Source organism: Vicugna pacos, chromosome 26 (assembly GCF_048564905.1).
Source record: "Vicugna pacos chromosome 26, VicPac4, whole genome shotgun sequence".
Lineage (NCBI taxonomy): Eukaryota > Metazoa > Chordata > Mammalia > Artiodactyla > Camelidae > Vicugna > Vicugna pacos.
The window spans coordinates 10,429,216-10,442,696 of record NC_133012.1 but is presented as its reverse complement, the minus strand read 5'-3'; the positions used below and the strand labels follow the sequence as shown (position 1 = coordinate 10,442,696).

At 34.2% G+C, this 13,481-nt stretch overlaps 1 protein-coding gene across 1 annotated transcript in view; it reads left to right on the top strand.

Moving 5' to 3' along the window:
* WRN (WRN RecQ like helicase) overlaps window positions 1-13,481 on the top strand; it is an 89,911-nt gene that overhangs the window by 12,909 nt on the left and 63,521 nt on the right. Inside the window, exons 2-7 of the mRNA XM_072950317.1 lie at window positions 3,673-3,780; window positions 4,435-4,547; window positions 8,354-8,499; window positions 8,965-9,113; window positions 9,855-10,004; window positions 11,204-11,273. Coding sequence (XP_072806418.1) covers window positions 3,685-3,780; window positions 4,435-4,547; window positions 8,354-8,499; window positions 8,965-9,113; window positions 9,855-10,004; window positions 11,204-11,273 — 724 coding nt within the window. The 5' untranslated portion in view covers window positions 3,673-3,684. The remainder of the gene's footprint in view (window positions 1-3,672; window positions 3,781-4,434; window positions 4,548-8,353; window positions 8,500-8,964; window positions 9,114-9,854; window positions 10,005-11,203; window positions 11,274-13,481) is intronic.

The following is a 13,481-nucleotide window of genomic DNA, read 5'->3' as shown; positions in this document are numbered from 1 at the left end:
AGATTACACTGTATAGCACAGGGAAATATACACAAAATGTTATGATAAATCACAGAGGAAAAAAATGTGACAATGAGTGTGTATATGTCCATGAATGACTGAAAAATTGTGCTGAACACTGGAATTTGACACAACATTGTAAAATGATTATAAATCAATAAAAAATGTCAAAAAAAGACTACAATAAAGATATTAAAATGTAAAAAAAATTAAAAGTAAATAAAAAAATAAAATGGAGGGACTGCAAAAAAACAAAACAAAACAATGGGCTTCTTACTTGAATCATTAAAAGGCAGAGACAATAAGAGGACTCCTACAAACCACAGGCATTCTCAGTTGGCTGGAACTGTTATGCTCAGCAACACGTTATTCTCTTAACCTATTTGAAAAAAAATCAGAGATTTCAGGGTAGGACAAGGTGAAGGAAGAGGAAAGTGTGGTATGCAATACAGACAGACATTTACATGCATATTTAAATTTATATAAACATTTATATTAAAATGGACGATGAAATTTGTAACACAAGTGTTTAGAAAATAGTAAGCATTCTTGAAATAGAGGAGCAATACTAAGAAAGCTAATAAGCTAATAACCAAATCCATGTCAGTAGAAAACAGTAGTTAGAAGGGTGAGGAAGTCAGAACATTGTAAGAGTTTTGCTGTCCTACGCAGAGGAATGATGCAAATGTAGGTCTTGGTGGGGAAGGGGTATAGTTTTATTATTTTGCTGAGGTGCCAGAGTGATGGTAGGATGGAAAAAATGAAATTTTAACAATGGGAAAAAAGTATGAGTGGTAATTTCATTCCAGTCAGAAAAAAAAATGGAAAAAAATTAGGGGAAGCTAAAGAAAAGAAGATAAATACCAATCAAAGTAAGATGAAAGGGAAAACTCAAGTTCTTATACCGACTGTGAATGAAATGAATCTCCTTATTGAAAGACAGTCATGTTCAAATTGGACTATTCAAAACTTAAACCAGAAAAGTAAACAGCAGAAGTTCCAGGTGTGTGCTGTTTAAAGCCAGCCTTTAAAAAAGTGATAAAGGTTGGAAAGTGGCAGATAGATAGGCAAGATTATTCCAGGAAAGTCTAAACCAAAGCAAATCAAAATACATTATTCATTTCAAAGAGGAATTTAAGATCCTTTAACAGCACAACGTGGGGCATTATGAAATGATAAAAGACTTGATTTTAGAAAAAGATGTGTCACAGTTGTTCATACTCAACAACATAACAGCTAAGTATATAAATAAAAAATTCTGTTATTCATTGACTTGGATTCCTTCCAAGAATAACCTTTATCTGATCAACAATGAAAATCCTCATGTATGTTGAAGAATTTCCCTACGTCACATCACTCTGCTACTTTAATTTTCTAAATGCTTTCTATCTGTTCCAAGATATCAGTAAATTTGACAAAAATGTTAGGTTTGTAAACAAGTTTACTTTCAAATTCTTTGCCTGAAGGCATTCAGACAAAATTTTGTGTGCGAAGAAGAGTATTTACATCTAAAAATTAAGACATTTTAAATTAGAATGATTTTAGTGGTTATAGGTAGCTGTAGGGAAGAGTTATTCAGTTTTACTTTTGTTTTAGCAGTGTGAATGAATTACTTACAAAATTCTGAGATTTTATAGTTGTTTTTTATAGAGTCTTTTATTTGCAGAAAACAATTTTCTGGCAGTTTTGTAAATGATCTACTCTGTATATAGCAAAAACTTATTTTCCAGTTTAATAAAAATATATTTTAAGAGTAGACTCTCTTTTGTTGTGTGTGTGTGTGTGTGTGTGTATATATATATACATATATATATATAAAAAATATATAGAGAGAGACACACATATACATGCTTTGGGATCAACTTTTGACTCTTACATGAAGGGTTTTGGATTTGTGGCAAATATAAACTTAATTTAAAACCATTAACATTTGTAAAATGCTTTACAGTGAATGCAGCATATATATTTTATATATTTTATCTTATTACATATAATGCAGGTGGTAGCGCTAAGATTTGAGTTGTCAGTTTTGGTTCAGTGAATCATAGATCTTCCCCAGTGCCAAACTTTGCCAGTGATTCAAAGAATACAGGCACGCACCAAGTGCAGATGGAATATTCTTTTTTTTTTTGGAGGAACCCCAAACTCTTACACACAGATTCCAGAAATGTCCTTTTCTTCTGCATTAGTACATGTTATAGTTTTGGATTAGCAGAAAAGCTTTGAGCAATGTGTGCAAAAAAAGTTTTTGCACACAGGAAGTCGTTTTCATTTTGGAACTCCTCTTTCATATTCTCTTAATTACAGCTTGCTGACTACCTGCCATTTTCCAGCCGAAAGTTAATAGATCCATGATTCCAGGCTTGTGTATGATAAGCAATCCAGGCAGTTTAGCTATATCTGGCTAACAGCATTTTCTAGATAGGTACTCTTTGGTAGTTTTCTGCTGATAAGATTGATAAATTTACAAGGCTACTACCCAGTTTGAGGTTGATTAGCGTGTTTGCTGGGATCCCTGGTTGATGTCCTTCCTTCCTGGTCCCCCGGAGGGAGGGTGAGTTAGCCTGCTATTAACCCTTTCCTTCCCAGTGTTTTAAGACTAATAGTTTGTTCCGAATGGACAATTTAAGTTTGCTAAAGTAATCTTTTAAAAACTTCTTCCGTAAGTTATCAGTATTCTCAGTTTTGGGGGGTTGAGCTTGGGAAAATGAGCAACTAAAATGGATACTTGCTGGATATTTAATTTCTTCAGAGTGTGTGTATCGCTCAACATCAGTAGGGATAACAGTTGTCCCATAATCATAAACAGTTGCTTTAACTATTTCATAGTAATGTCATGTTTCATTCATAAAAAAATTCAGGTGTATTGTCCGAACTTTTGTGCCTTAATTAGAAATTTGAGATAACAGGAACTGAGGTTGGGGTTTGAAGGATTTTTTTTAAGAACTTAAGGCCATGTCAGTTCAGCATGTTAAGTCACATGAGGGCGTGGAAGTGTTTGACCACGAACAGGGAGGCTATGTCAGGATTACCCCATTCATTGTGTTTTCTGTCACCATCCTTGACATTTGGTTTACAATGAGGAGAGCCCTCAAAGCTCATAACAGATTTTTAAAAAATATTCTCAATGAAACTCTTATTCTTAGGGAAGCTGGTTCACTTGTTAGGCCAAGAGTGTAATAAAAAAACTTAATGTAGAAAAGCTTATCCATCTCAGAATTCTCTTCAGGTAGACTTGTGAACAAATTGAACAGCTTGCTGAGTTTACTCAGCTCTTAGGAAAGATGATGAGAAAATTAAAGATGTCAAAAATTTATAGCAATTTACACACCCAGGGATTCTCATTGTAAATGAGATAAGGATTATTTTTTGAAAGGATCAAAGTCAGATAATAATAGGGTTTTAAAACTGTTAGAACCTTAGAACTCAGTTAAACTGGCTCGCTTATTTTAAAAAGAAGAAATACTAAACCTATGGTTATTAGAGCCAGCATATTGCATCTGTATTTTTCTTTTGCGATTCCAGCTCCTATATCCTATACTTGGGCTTAGATGCTGTAACTTACTTTAAATATGTATGTTTGGTTCTTCAATCATATTGATAGGTCTATCTCTGAGTTTTCTTACAAAGACTGTATTCACAGAGTAATTGTTTTTTGGATTTTACGACTAGAACCTTTTAGAAATGAGTGAACAAACATTGGAAACAACTCCACAACATCGGGAACTTCCTGAATGGATGTCTACACAGAATAAGAGGTACACTGTAGAAGAAAGAAAGGTATGCAGTTTATCAGTTATTTGTTCAGGTAGAAAATTTATTGTAAGCCTGACTGTAAAATGAGTCAACCACATTTGTAAACTTGAGGCCATTATTTACATTTAGAGTTGCTGTTGTGTGGGTGAACTCTGGATCTAGTCATTGAATGGAAAAATGGGATTAAATTTTAATTGGTTTTACAAAATGAGAATTCTTATTCTCTACTTTCCCTTTATATCTGGTTTGCATGGTTGACTTTACAAGTTTGTTCCAATTCAGATAATAATTTAGTCAGTATTTAGTTTGGTGAATTTTTATGGTTAAGAGAGTTTTAAGTCTTTTTAGCCTTACAGCTCACCAACCATTTTTCAGCATTTTAACGCAGCATTATTACATCCAGAATACGAATATAATTGAAGAAAAAATTTAATAACATAAATGCCTTTATGAAGATAAGATTAGAAGTTTGCAAATAAATTTGTTAGAAAAATAATTTTATAATTGTTGGCTTTATCTTTGTTCCATTGTCCATGTGACTTACTAGTCTATAAGGCATCAGTTGATAAAACTTAGAACTATTCTTTGCAAGCTTCTGTGAACTTTATTATTTCAAGGAACATTTATTATTTAATGTGAATTTTATTTGTGCCTTTTTGGAATTTTGTTTAACTCAAGACATCTATTCAGAAGAGTGTTTTGGAAGATGATCTACCCTTCTTAGAATTCACTGGATCCATTGTGTACAGTTATGAAGCTAGTGATTGTTCTTTCCTATCAGAAGATATTAGGTAAAGATTTAAATTTCCTACTTTCATTTGAATTTGGACCCTTAGAAGATAACTGTTACGATAATATTTGTTAAGTGTATTGAATTTTACAGTTGAGGTGTGTTCAACAGATAATTATTTACACGTATAGAATATCACTGACAGAGTCTAATTCTACTTTTAAAATAAAAACAATCACTGAATTAAATTTATCATGTACCTGTTTGTTCATTCACAAGCCTTTCTATTACTTTAGATAATTTTTTACTTTTCAATACTTAAAATATTATATATAGAACCACTGAACACTTTGTTTCACCAGTTTAAGAAAAACATGCAAGAATTATTCAACCTCTAAAATGCTTCTTTCCGTTTAATTAAAAATACCAGCATAGTATTACTGAATAATGGTTGTGATTGGCTCTGTGATGTTTAGTTAGCAACAATTATAGCAAATGATCCTTAAAAAGAACATTAAAAATGACTATTAAAATTTTTTAAATTGTCTAGTTAAACTAGGACTCTGCAATAGTGAAATATAAGGCTCTTGAAGCATTTTATAAGAAGTAGTAGGGAATTTATTCACATCTTCCTTGAAGTTGTTATAATCATCTTTTTTTTTTAATACTACTACACATTGGCTTAAAAGAAGCAGTGGTAAGTTATTTATTAATCGTCTTCTGGTAAATGTATTCTAGAAATAGCATTCAGTTGTCCTCACTCCTGCTATAGTTATCTGGCTCCTTTTGAGTCTCGTTAAGCAGAACTCAGCTTGTCTCACAGAGTAGGTAAAATCTGTTATTTATGATTATGTGTTAACTTCACTGTCTTACTTTGACAGTATGTCCTGTCTGAAGGCAGTAAGCATAAGTGTTTTGAATAGTATGTTTTTTTTTTAATTTCTAGTTTTTGGGGGTAGGGGAGGTAATTAGGTTTATTAATTTATTTAATTTTTGATGGAAGTACTGGCGATTGAACCCCGGGACCTCCTGCATGCTAAGCATGCGCTCCACCTCTGAGCTATACCCACCCTCCTTGAAGAGTATAGTTTTGATGAATTGTGTGTTATTATGGAAGGCAGGCAAATTTTTTCCCTACCTCCTATGGCCACTTTAAAGATTTTTGCTATTACAGGTTTTCAGCAATTTGATTATGATGTGCCTTTGTGTAGTATTGTTTGTGTTTATCTTGCTTGGGGGTTCAGTAAGCTTTTTGGATCTGTGGGTTTACAATTTCATCAAATTTGAACAATTTCTTCAAATGTATTTTCTCTCATCCTGTTATTCTCTTTTCCTTTTGACGCTCTCAATGCATGTAAGTTAGATTGCATGATACTGTATTGTATAAGGCTCTCTTTCAGTCTAAAAAATTTTTTTTTTCATTCTTTTTTCTCTCTGTGCTTCAGTTTGGATAGTTTCTTTGGCTATGTCTGCAAGTTCACTTATTTAGTCTTTCTTCTGTAGTGTCTGATCTGCTGTTGTCCCATCCTGTGAATTTTAAATTTTATTGTATTTTTCACCTCTAGAAGTTCCATTTGTTTCTTTTAAAAAAAAATCTTCCTTTTTGGCTCATATCATATTCATGTTTTAATCTTTGAACATATTCAGGTTATTTAAGGGTATAGCTTAGGGGTAGAGTGCCTGCTTAGCATGCACGAGGTCCTGGGTTCAATCCCCAGTACCTCCATTAAAATAAATAAAGAAACCTAATTATCTCCGCCCCCAAGAAAATTTAAAAAAAATTAATAAATATGAAGCTTATTTATAATAGCTGTTTTACTGTCTTTGTTAATTTCATTGTGCTAGTTATTATTATTTTTTCTATGAAATGATTTTTATCCTGCTTATGAATCATGTTTTCCTATTATTTTCTCATGGCTGGCGATGTTTGATTGGTTGTTGTGATTTTTCTTTATTAAATTTTAGATTTTGTTGTCTTCTTTCAAAGAAAGGAGCTTTGCTCTGTCAGTCAGTTAAGTTACCTGAAGATCAGTTTTACATTTTGAGGATTATTTTTAAGCTTTATTAGGGCAAATCTACAGTAGCCTTTACTCTGGGCATAATCTATCCCCATGATAATGTGTGACCTTTCTGGAGTCTTTGCTGGCTACCCCAGGTGATCAGCAAGAATCTCTGTTCTGACTTTTCAGAACTTTAATGCCTCCTGCCTCTAGGAATCTTTCAGTTTACAGTGCCCCGGTTGGTCTTTGTCCAGCCTCATAGTTTCACTGTATGATCACGTGTCCTTACCTGCCTAGCTCCTGCCTGTCCAGGACTCTACCCACAACTTCCAGCTGCCTCACCCTCTCTGGTTCTGACGTCTCTCGCCAGCTCGGTGCTCTGCTTTGGATCCTGCTCCTTGTTCTGTTGTCTGGGATGTTCTAGGCAGAAAGCTGGGACAGCAGTAGGGCTCACCCTTTGTTTCCCTTCCCTCAGAGAGCGTATTCCAGTACTGTCTATTGTCTAGTGTCTGAAAACTTGTTTATGTATTTTGTCCAATTTTCTGTTTGTCCGTGGAGGAAAAGGTATGTCTGATCACTATTTTTCGTCTTGGCCCAAAGCAGAAGTTGAGCTTTAAAAAGTTTTTAAAATATATGTTTAATTTTTAAAAATTGTGAAATACGTAAATATAAACAATAATATAACAAGTACTCATATTCCTCCCACTAGCTTTATCAAATCTTAATAATCATTTTCTTTTTTTCTTTTTTTTAATGAGATTTACTTTTTAAAATTTTACTTTTTATTTTTATTTTGGGGGAGGTAATTAGGTTTATTTATTATTTTTAATGTCAGTTCTGGGGCGGTTGAACCCAAGATGTTGTGCATGCTAGACATGTACTCTACCACTGAGCTGTACCCTCCCCCCATTTAATACTCATTTTCTTTAAATCTTTATTAAGACATCAAATAAAATACAGCTGAAGCCCCATGTATCCTCTTTTTGATTCTCCCGTCTGCAGTCCTCTGGGAAAACTTCTGTCATGAGTTCAGTATTCAGCAGTCCCTCAGATGTCTTCTACAATATTCATAATTTTATATCTCAAAATATCATATACTGTTATTTTGCCCATTTAGAAGTTTTAAAAAAACTGTCAAACTATATGTATATTCTGCACCTTGTCTTTTTCACTCAACATTTTATGTTCTTGAGAATTTTTCTTTTGGTTTGGTATGTGAAGTTCTGTTTTAACTTTTATATAATATCCCATTGTTTCAATATGTCACAATTTGTTCATTCTTTTGTTGATGGAAATGTAATTTGTTGCCATTTTTGCCAGAAGGAACAGTATTACAATGAATATTCTTAAATATTTCTGTCTAGTTGTACACATGTGAGAGTTTCATATACTGATGAGAAAGACTTGCCAGGTCATAATGTTTATACATCTTCAGCTGGATTTTGTCAAAAGTTTTTTCCAAGAGGATTTAACCAGTCTAAATATTCCCCAGGGAGTGGTCCCATTGGTAGATAACCTCAGCATTTGATATTGTGAGGCTTTAGTTTTTGCCAGTCAGATGTGAAATTGTATGGAGTAATTTTACATTTCTCTAATTTCTGTTGAGATTTCATGTCTTCATATATTTATTTGGAGTTATTGGCTATTTGAATTTCCTTTTGGGAATTTCTTGTTCATATTTCTCTTTTTTTTACTGGTTATTTCTCATTTTCTTACTGAGTTTTCAAAAAAATTTTTAATATTTTCTGACTATTCATATCAGTTGTGTCTCTTTGGCTTGTCTTTTAACTTTGTGAATGCTGTTGTCAGTTATGCAGAAGATAAAATTTTAATATAATTAATTTATACTATTTTTTTCCCCCTTTAGCACCAGTCTGTCTGATGGAGATGTGGTGGGATTTGACATGGAATGGCCACCAGTGTTTAAAAAAGGGCAACTGAGCAGAGTTGCACTAATTCAGTTGTGTGTGTCAGAGAGCAAATGTTACTTGTTTCATATTTCTTCTATGTCTGGTTGGTATCTCTCTTTATTTCGTTTTTATTTGGTAGATGATTGTATTACATTAGCTTTATATAAAATTAGGCTCTCGAATTAGCTGCTGCTTTTCTCATCACTTTATGTTTATTTAATTATTTATGTCCTAGCTGAATCACCATATCTCTATTCTATTTAATTTAGACATCATCTCTGTCAGGCTTTGATACTATTCCTATTTTGGAGAGTAGAGAATTAAGTGTTGAGGGGTTAAGTGACCAGGAATATCCTGTTAGCGTTAGCGGCAGTAGAATTCAAATTAGCTTTTTTTCTTAGCGTTTCTCAATCAGTACTTTTTGCTTCAGGTAAGAAAAGAAACACTCGTGGTAAGCGTGTTTCTGAATTTAAACTTAAACACAAATTTAAATATAAATATAGAATGTTAAGAAGTAGAAAATAAATCCATCATATTTGATAGAACCTATGGAAATAAAATGTTACAGGTTTTCCTCAAGGATTAAAGATGTTGCTGGAAAATGAAGCAATTAAAAAGGCAGGTGTAGGAATTGAAGGAGATCAGTGGAAACTTCTACGTGACTTTGACATCAAATTGAAGAGTTTTGTGGAGCTGACAGATGTTGCCAATGAAAAGGTAGACATAATACATATTTTATTTTCATAAACAAGATAAATTTGTGTTTCACAGAATGTCCCTTTTTTCTGAATGTTAGATTTTTCTGAAAACATAATTTAAGTTGTATAATGTTTCTGTAAAAAAGAAGTCCCAAATGAGTATTCCATAACAAAAACCTTCAGTTCCAATCCATTGCCTTAGCAAATAGTTTCTTTAAGCAAGCACCTCCTCCCCTATTTAGTAGTGTTTCACTTTGTTTCATATATTTGCAAATCTAAATACTGTTTTGCAAATTTAAATCTCTTTAATCCATCTATATCAATACCTTTTTTTTTTAAAGAGCATAATGCAGCTCTTGTGGTATGATGCGCTTAGTGGAAGTTTGCCCATCACTTCCATCACCCGCATTTTACATATTTCATTAATGTCATCATTAAGTTAAATTCTCATATTACCCAAGTGTTCATTTGGCTGAGAAGTAGAAAACTGACCAACCTATTCATCTTTTGTCCATGAACAAAGCTTCTACAGTCCAAGAATTTTAATTCCTACATTGGGGAAATTCCAGAATTAAATTCTTACAGTGTGGATTGCAAATGAGGTTTTTAGTGACAGGAAATCTATGAAGGACTATCTCTGCCTCATGTTGGTATAACATTTCCATCTTTATGTGTGACATGCTCATTTAGTATCAGATATTTAGGAATGTCTGAAAATGAAACTAATTTTTGCTGAGTTGATTTTTTTCATTACTCCCAGCTGAAAAGTACAGAGACCTGGAGCCTCAATGGTTTGGTTAAACACCTCTTCGGCAAACAGCTTCTGAAAGATAAGTCTGTTCGCTGTAGCAATTGGAGTAACTTTCCCCTCACCGAGGACCAGAAACTGTACGCCGCCACTGATGCTTATGTAGGTACCCAAGACCTTCAGACCATGATGTATTTTTCTCAACTTCATAATAAATTACTTCACAAAAATCTTCCTGTGGTAGCAGCACAGACTCAACTGAAATATTTTAAATCAGTTTGGCATAAAAAATACTTAGGAAGAAATTTAGAGAAATTCTGTTAATTCTAAATATTAATTAGCAAGAACCAATCAACAGATTGTTCAAAGCTAGTCATTTTTATTGTCATGAAGCCAAAAACAGTGTCCAATTTGTATGTAAAAAATGTGTGTTCTTTGGAAACGTGAAAGGCTAATAATAATAAGCTCTGACTAAGCGCAAGCAATATTGATGATGTATTTGATTATAAGCAACTTCAGAGTAAAAATAACTATGAGACAGTTTCTATTTTGAAACTGTCCTTATTTCTTCTGTTTATATTTAAAATGTGGGAAAATTTGAGAAAGGGGGCCTCCATAGTTAGCTTTCCGCTGCTGTTAGTCAAATTTTTATGTTGTATTTTTATGTTTACATATTTGTACATAGTGAAATCTGGGCTTATCTAAATTTATAGAGCTGTAATTTTTTTTTCAAGAAATATATTTTATATCCCAGTAGACTTATTTTTCCCTAATTCATACTTTTATTTGTAGATGAATGTCTTGTTTCTTGTTTTGCACTTGTTTTTAGGAATGGAAGCTCCTTTTATAATTAGGAGAAAATTCAACTTGTCGGGAAATAAATTGATAATTTTCTTTTATGTTCTGTTTAAAAAAAGTCATAAAACTGGTTGAAAACTACTGTGAGTTCTGTAGCATTTTTATTCATGAACAATCAGTGTGACTTGATTGTTCCTATTAACAACACCTAGAAGGAGGACTATTTATATACTGACTTAAAGCTGCTTTAGTGACATAATGGGGCATGGATATCTATAGTCAAACTTTTCCCTTACTCAGTTGTCTTTTGTTAAGGTATTTGATTTGCTCATGATATTGGATGTTAAAATGTGAATACTTTTAAGATATAGACAGCTGTTTCTCTGTCTCACAATTGGTATGGTGAATAAATGATGACATTTAGATGTTTGTGTAACTTAATACATTGAATTCAGCTTTTTGGGCTCTTTGGGAATCATTATTTTGGATTTTTATAAAGATGGACATCAAATTTTATTTTGGTGATCTTTAGTATGCTTTTCTCTTCTTCTGTTTTCTTATAGGCTGGTCTCATCATTTATCAAAAATTAGAAATTTTGGGTGATGCCGTACAAATATTTGCTATAACTAAAGGTATGTTATGATCTGAAAATAAAAGATCAAATTTGAGTTCGCTCATTTGTGAGGTTCACCTCCAAAAAGACAATGTTCACACATGTGTGAAGTATTTAGCATTATTACACCTTGTTGAGAGTCTGAGCAGTGCTGACATGAGGGTGAAGTCTTTTTGGCCAGAGCATAGGGCTTCAGTCATGTTAGTTGTGGCGAAGCAGGGCTGACTTTTCCTTTGTAGCATTGCTGTTCATGAGGCTTCTAGAACTGGGGCTTTGTGGCTTTGATAGCAACAATGATGCAACCAGCCACCTCCCAGCCTGGCGATTGTACATCTTTGCTATAAATACTTAAAGTGTGTAAGATGCTTTATAGTGCCTTGTTTTAAATTTCTAAATTTTCTCAAGAACTCCGCTGTTTTTCTCCAAAAAGAATGGCCACTGTATTCAACTCCAGTTCTCGGATCTCTTGATAGTCAGTGACAGCAGGTTTACAGAATGGAGTGAGAGAGCCCAGACTTCCGTGTCACATAGGCCAGGGGTAAGGTCCTAGCCATGTGACCTGGACTTTACCTGTTTCCTTATGTTTGAAATGTGAGTGATGGCATAATACCTATTTCATAGAATAGTTGTTAGCACTAAAAGGGACACCGTATTCAAAGCACCTATATTGGTCTGCATAGAGTTGTTATTATTATTCTTGTAGCTTCCTTTTGGAGGTTTTAAGTAATTGTGTTTGTTAAGATGTTAAATAAGGTGATTTTGCTAAATAAACTTAAAAATATGGCATGTCCTCCTTATATAAAATTACATGATCCCCTTTATGGTTGTATTGAGAAGGAATCCACACCCTCTGTGGGAGCCTTTCCTTCTCTAACATGTTCAGGACGATTTCTTACACTTTCTCTCCCTGGAGTGCCTGCTGACCCTCTGTAGCCAAAGGCGCTGTGGCTAGAAATTATCTTGATTAACTGAGGCAGATGGTGTGTTTTTGAAGCTGATCTAGAGAACTAAATTCAACAGAGGGGAATTCATGATTTTCTGATTTTGTGGTTTACAGAATTGCTTGTGGGTTACACTTACAATTTTGTCTCTTGTGAAAATGCTTCTGAGGAATGTTTAAGATATTTCTCACTAAAGTAACAAATATTTACAAGTCCTGGTACCTGTTGTTGCAGTGCTGCGTTTGAGGAGAGAGTGGTCATCGGGGCACAAAAAAAGGGTCACAGGCTTTGGTAACTGAAGGTGCTATAACTGTAAGCAAGGGTGGAGTAGTGGCGTGAGGTGGGTGGAAATCATATTGACATGAATAGAGGACTAAGCTAGATCTAAGGAAAGTGAGAAAGCACCTGTAAATAACTTTTTTTTTAAAGCTTGGTTTGGAAAGGGAATATTCATTTATTCACATAACATATTTGGGGGGTATTTATTATGGGTCAGGCACTGTTCCACTTGCTGGGGAAAGTACAGCAGAATGAATGAAGCAGACCAAGCCCCTTCACTTCGTTTGACTGAGTGAGAGAATGAGCCACATGGATGCCCCGGGGAGAACAGAGAGGGCTGGAGGAAGAGAGAGCATAGCCTGTTTGAGGAACAGTGAATATAACTGAGGTGAAATGAGTAAGGGCGAGAGGAACAGGAATTGAGGCCAGAAAAGTAGCTTGGGCCAGATCAGTTAGGGCCTTACAGGCAGTGAATCTGACTTCATATTTTACTAATTAAAATAAATACAATGATGAGTCATGGGAAATCCTTATAGGATTTGAAACAGTGGAATAATGTGATTAAACTTTTGTTTTAAAAGGATCTTCCTGGCTGCTGTAAGAGGGCAAGTGTTTAGACCCGGAAGTCAGTCAGGAGGCTAGTATAATAGCCCAGGCAAGAGAGAATAATTTTTTGGATTAGGTTGGTAGCAACAGAGGCAGTGAGAAGTGGTAGATCTTGTATATATTTGCTGATGAATTCTCTGCAGGGGGTGAGATGGAGAGACTGAGAGAATAATCAGGATATTTTGGTTGGATCCGCTGAGCGAATGGAAGGGTCAGTTACAGGGGAAAGATTATGGGAAGAGCAGGTTCTTGGGTGAGACAAACCTAGATTTCAGTTTTGGACATGCTGAATTTTAGATGCTTATTCATAGCCAAGAAGTTATCTTAGTTGGAAAGATGATTCTGGAGCTTGGGGAAAGGCTGAGGTTAGAGATGTAACTGGGGATTGTCAGCATACAGAT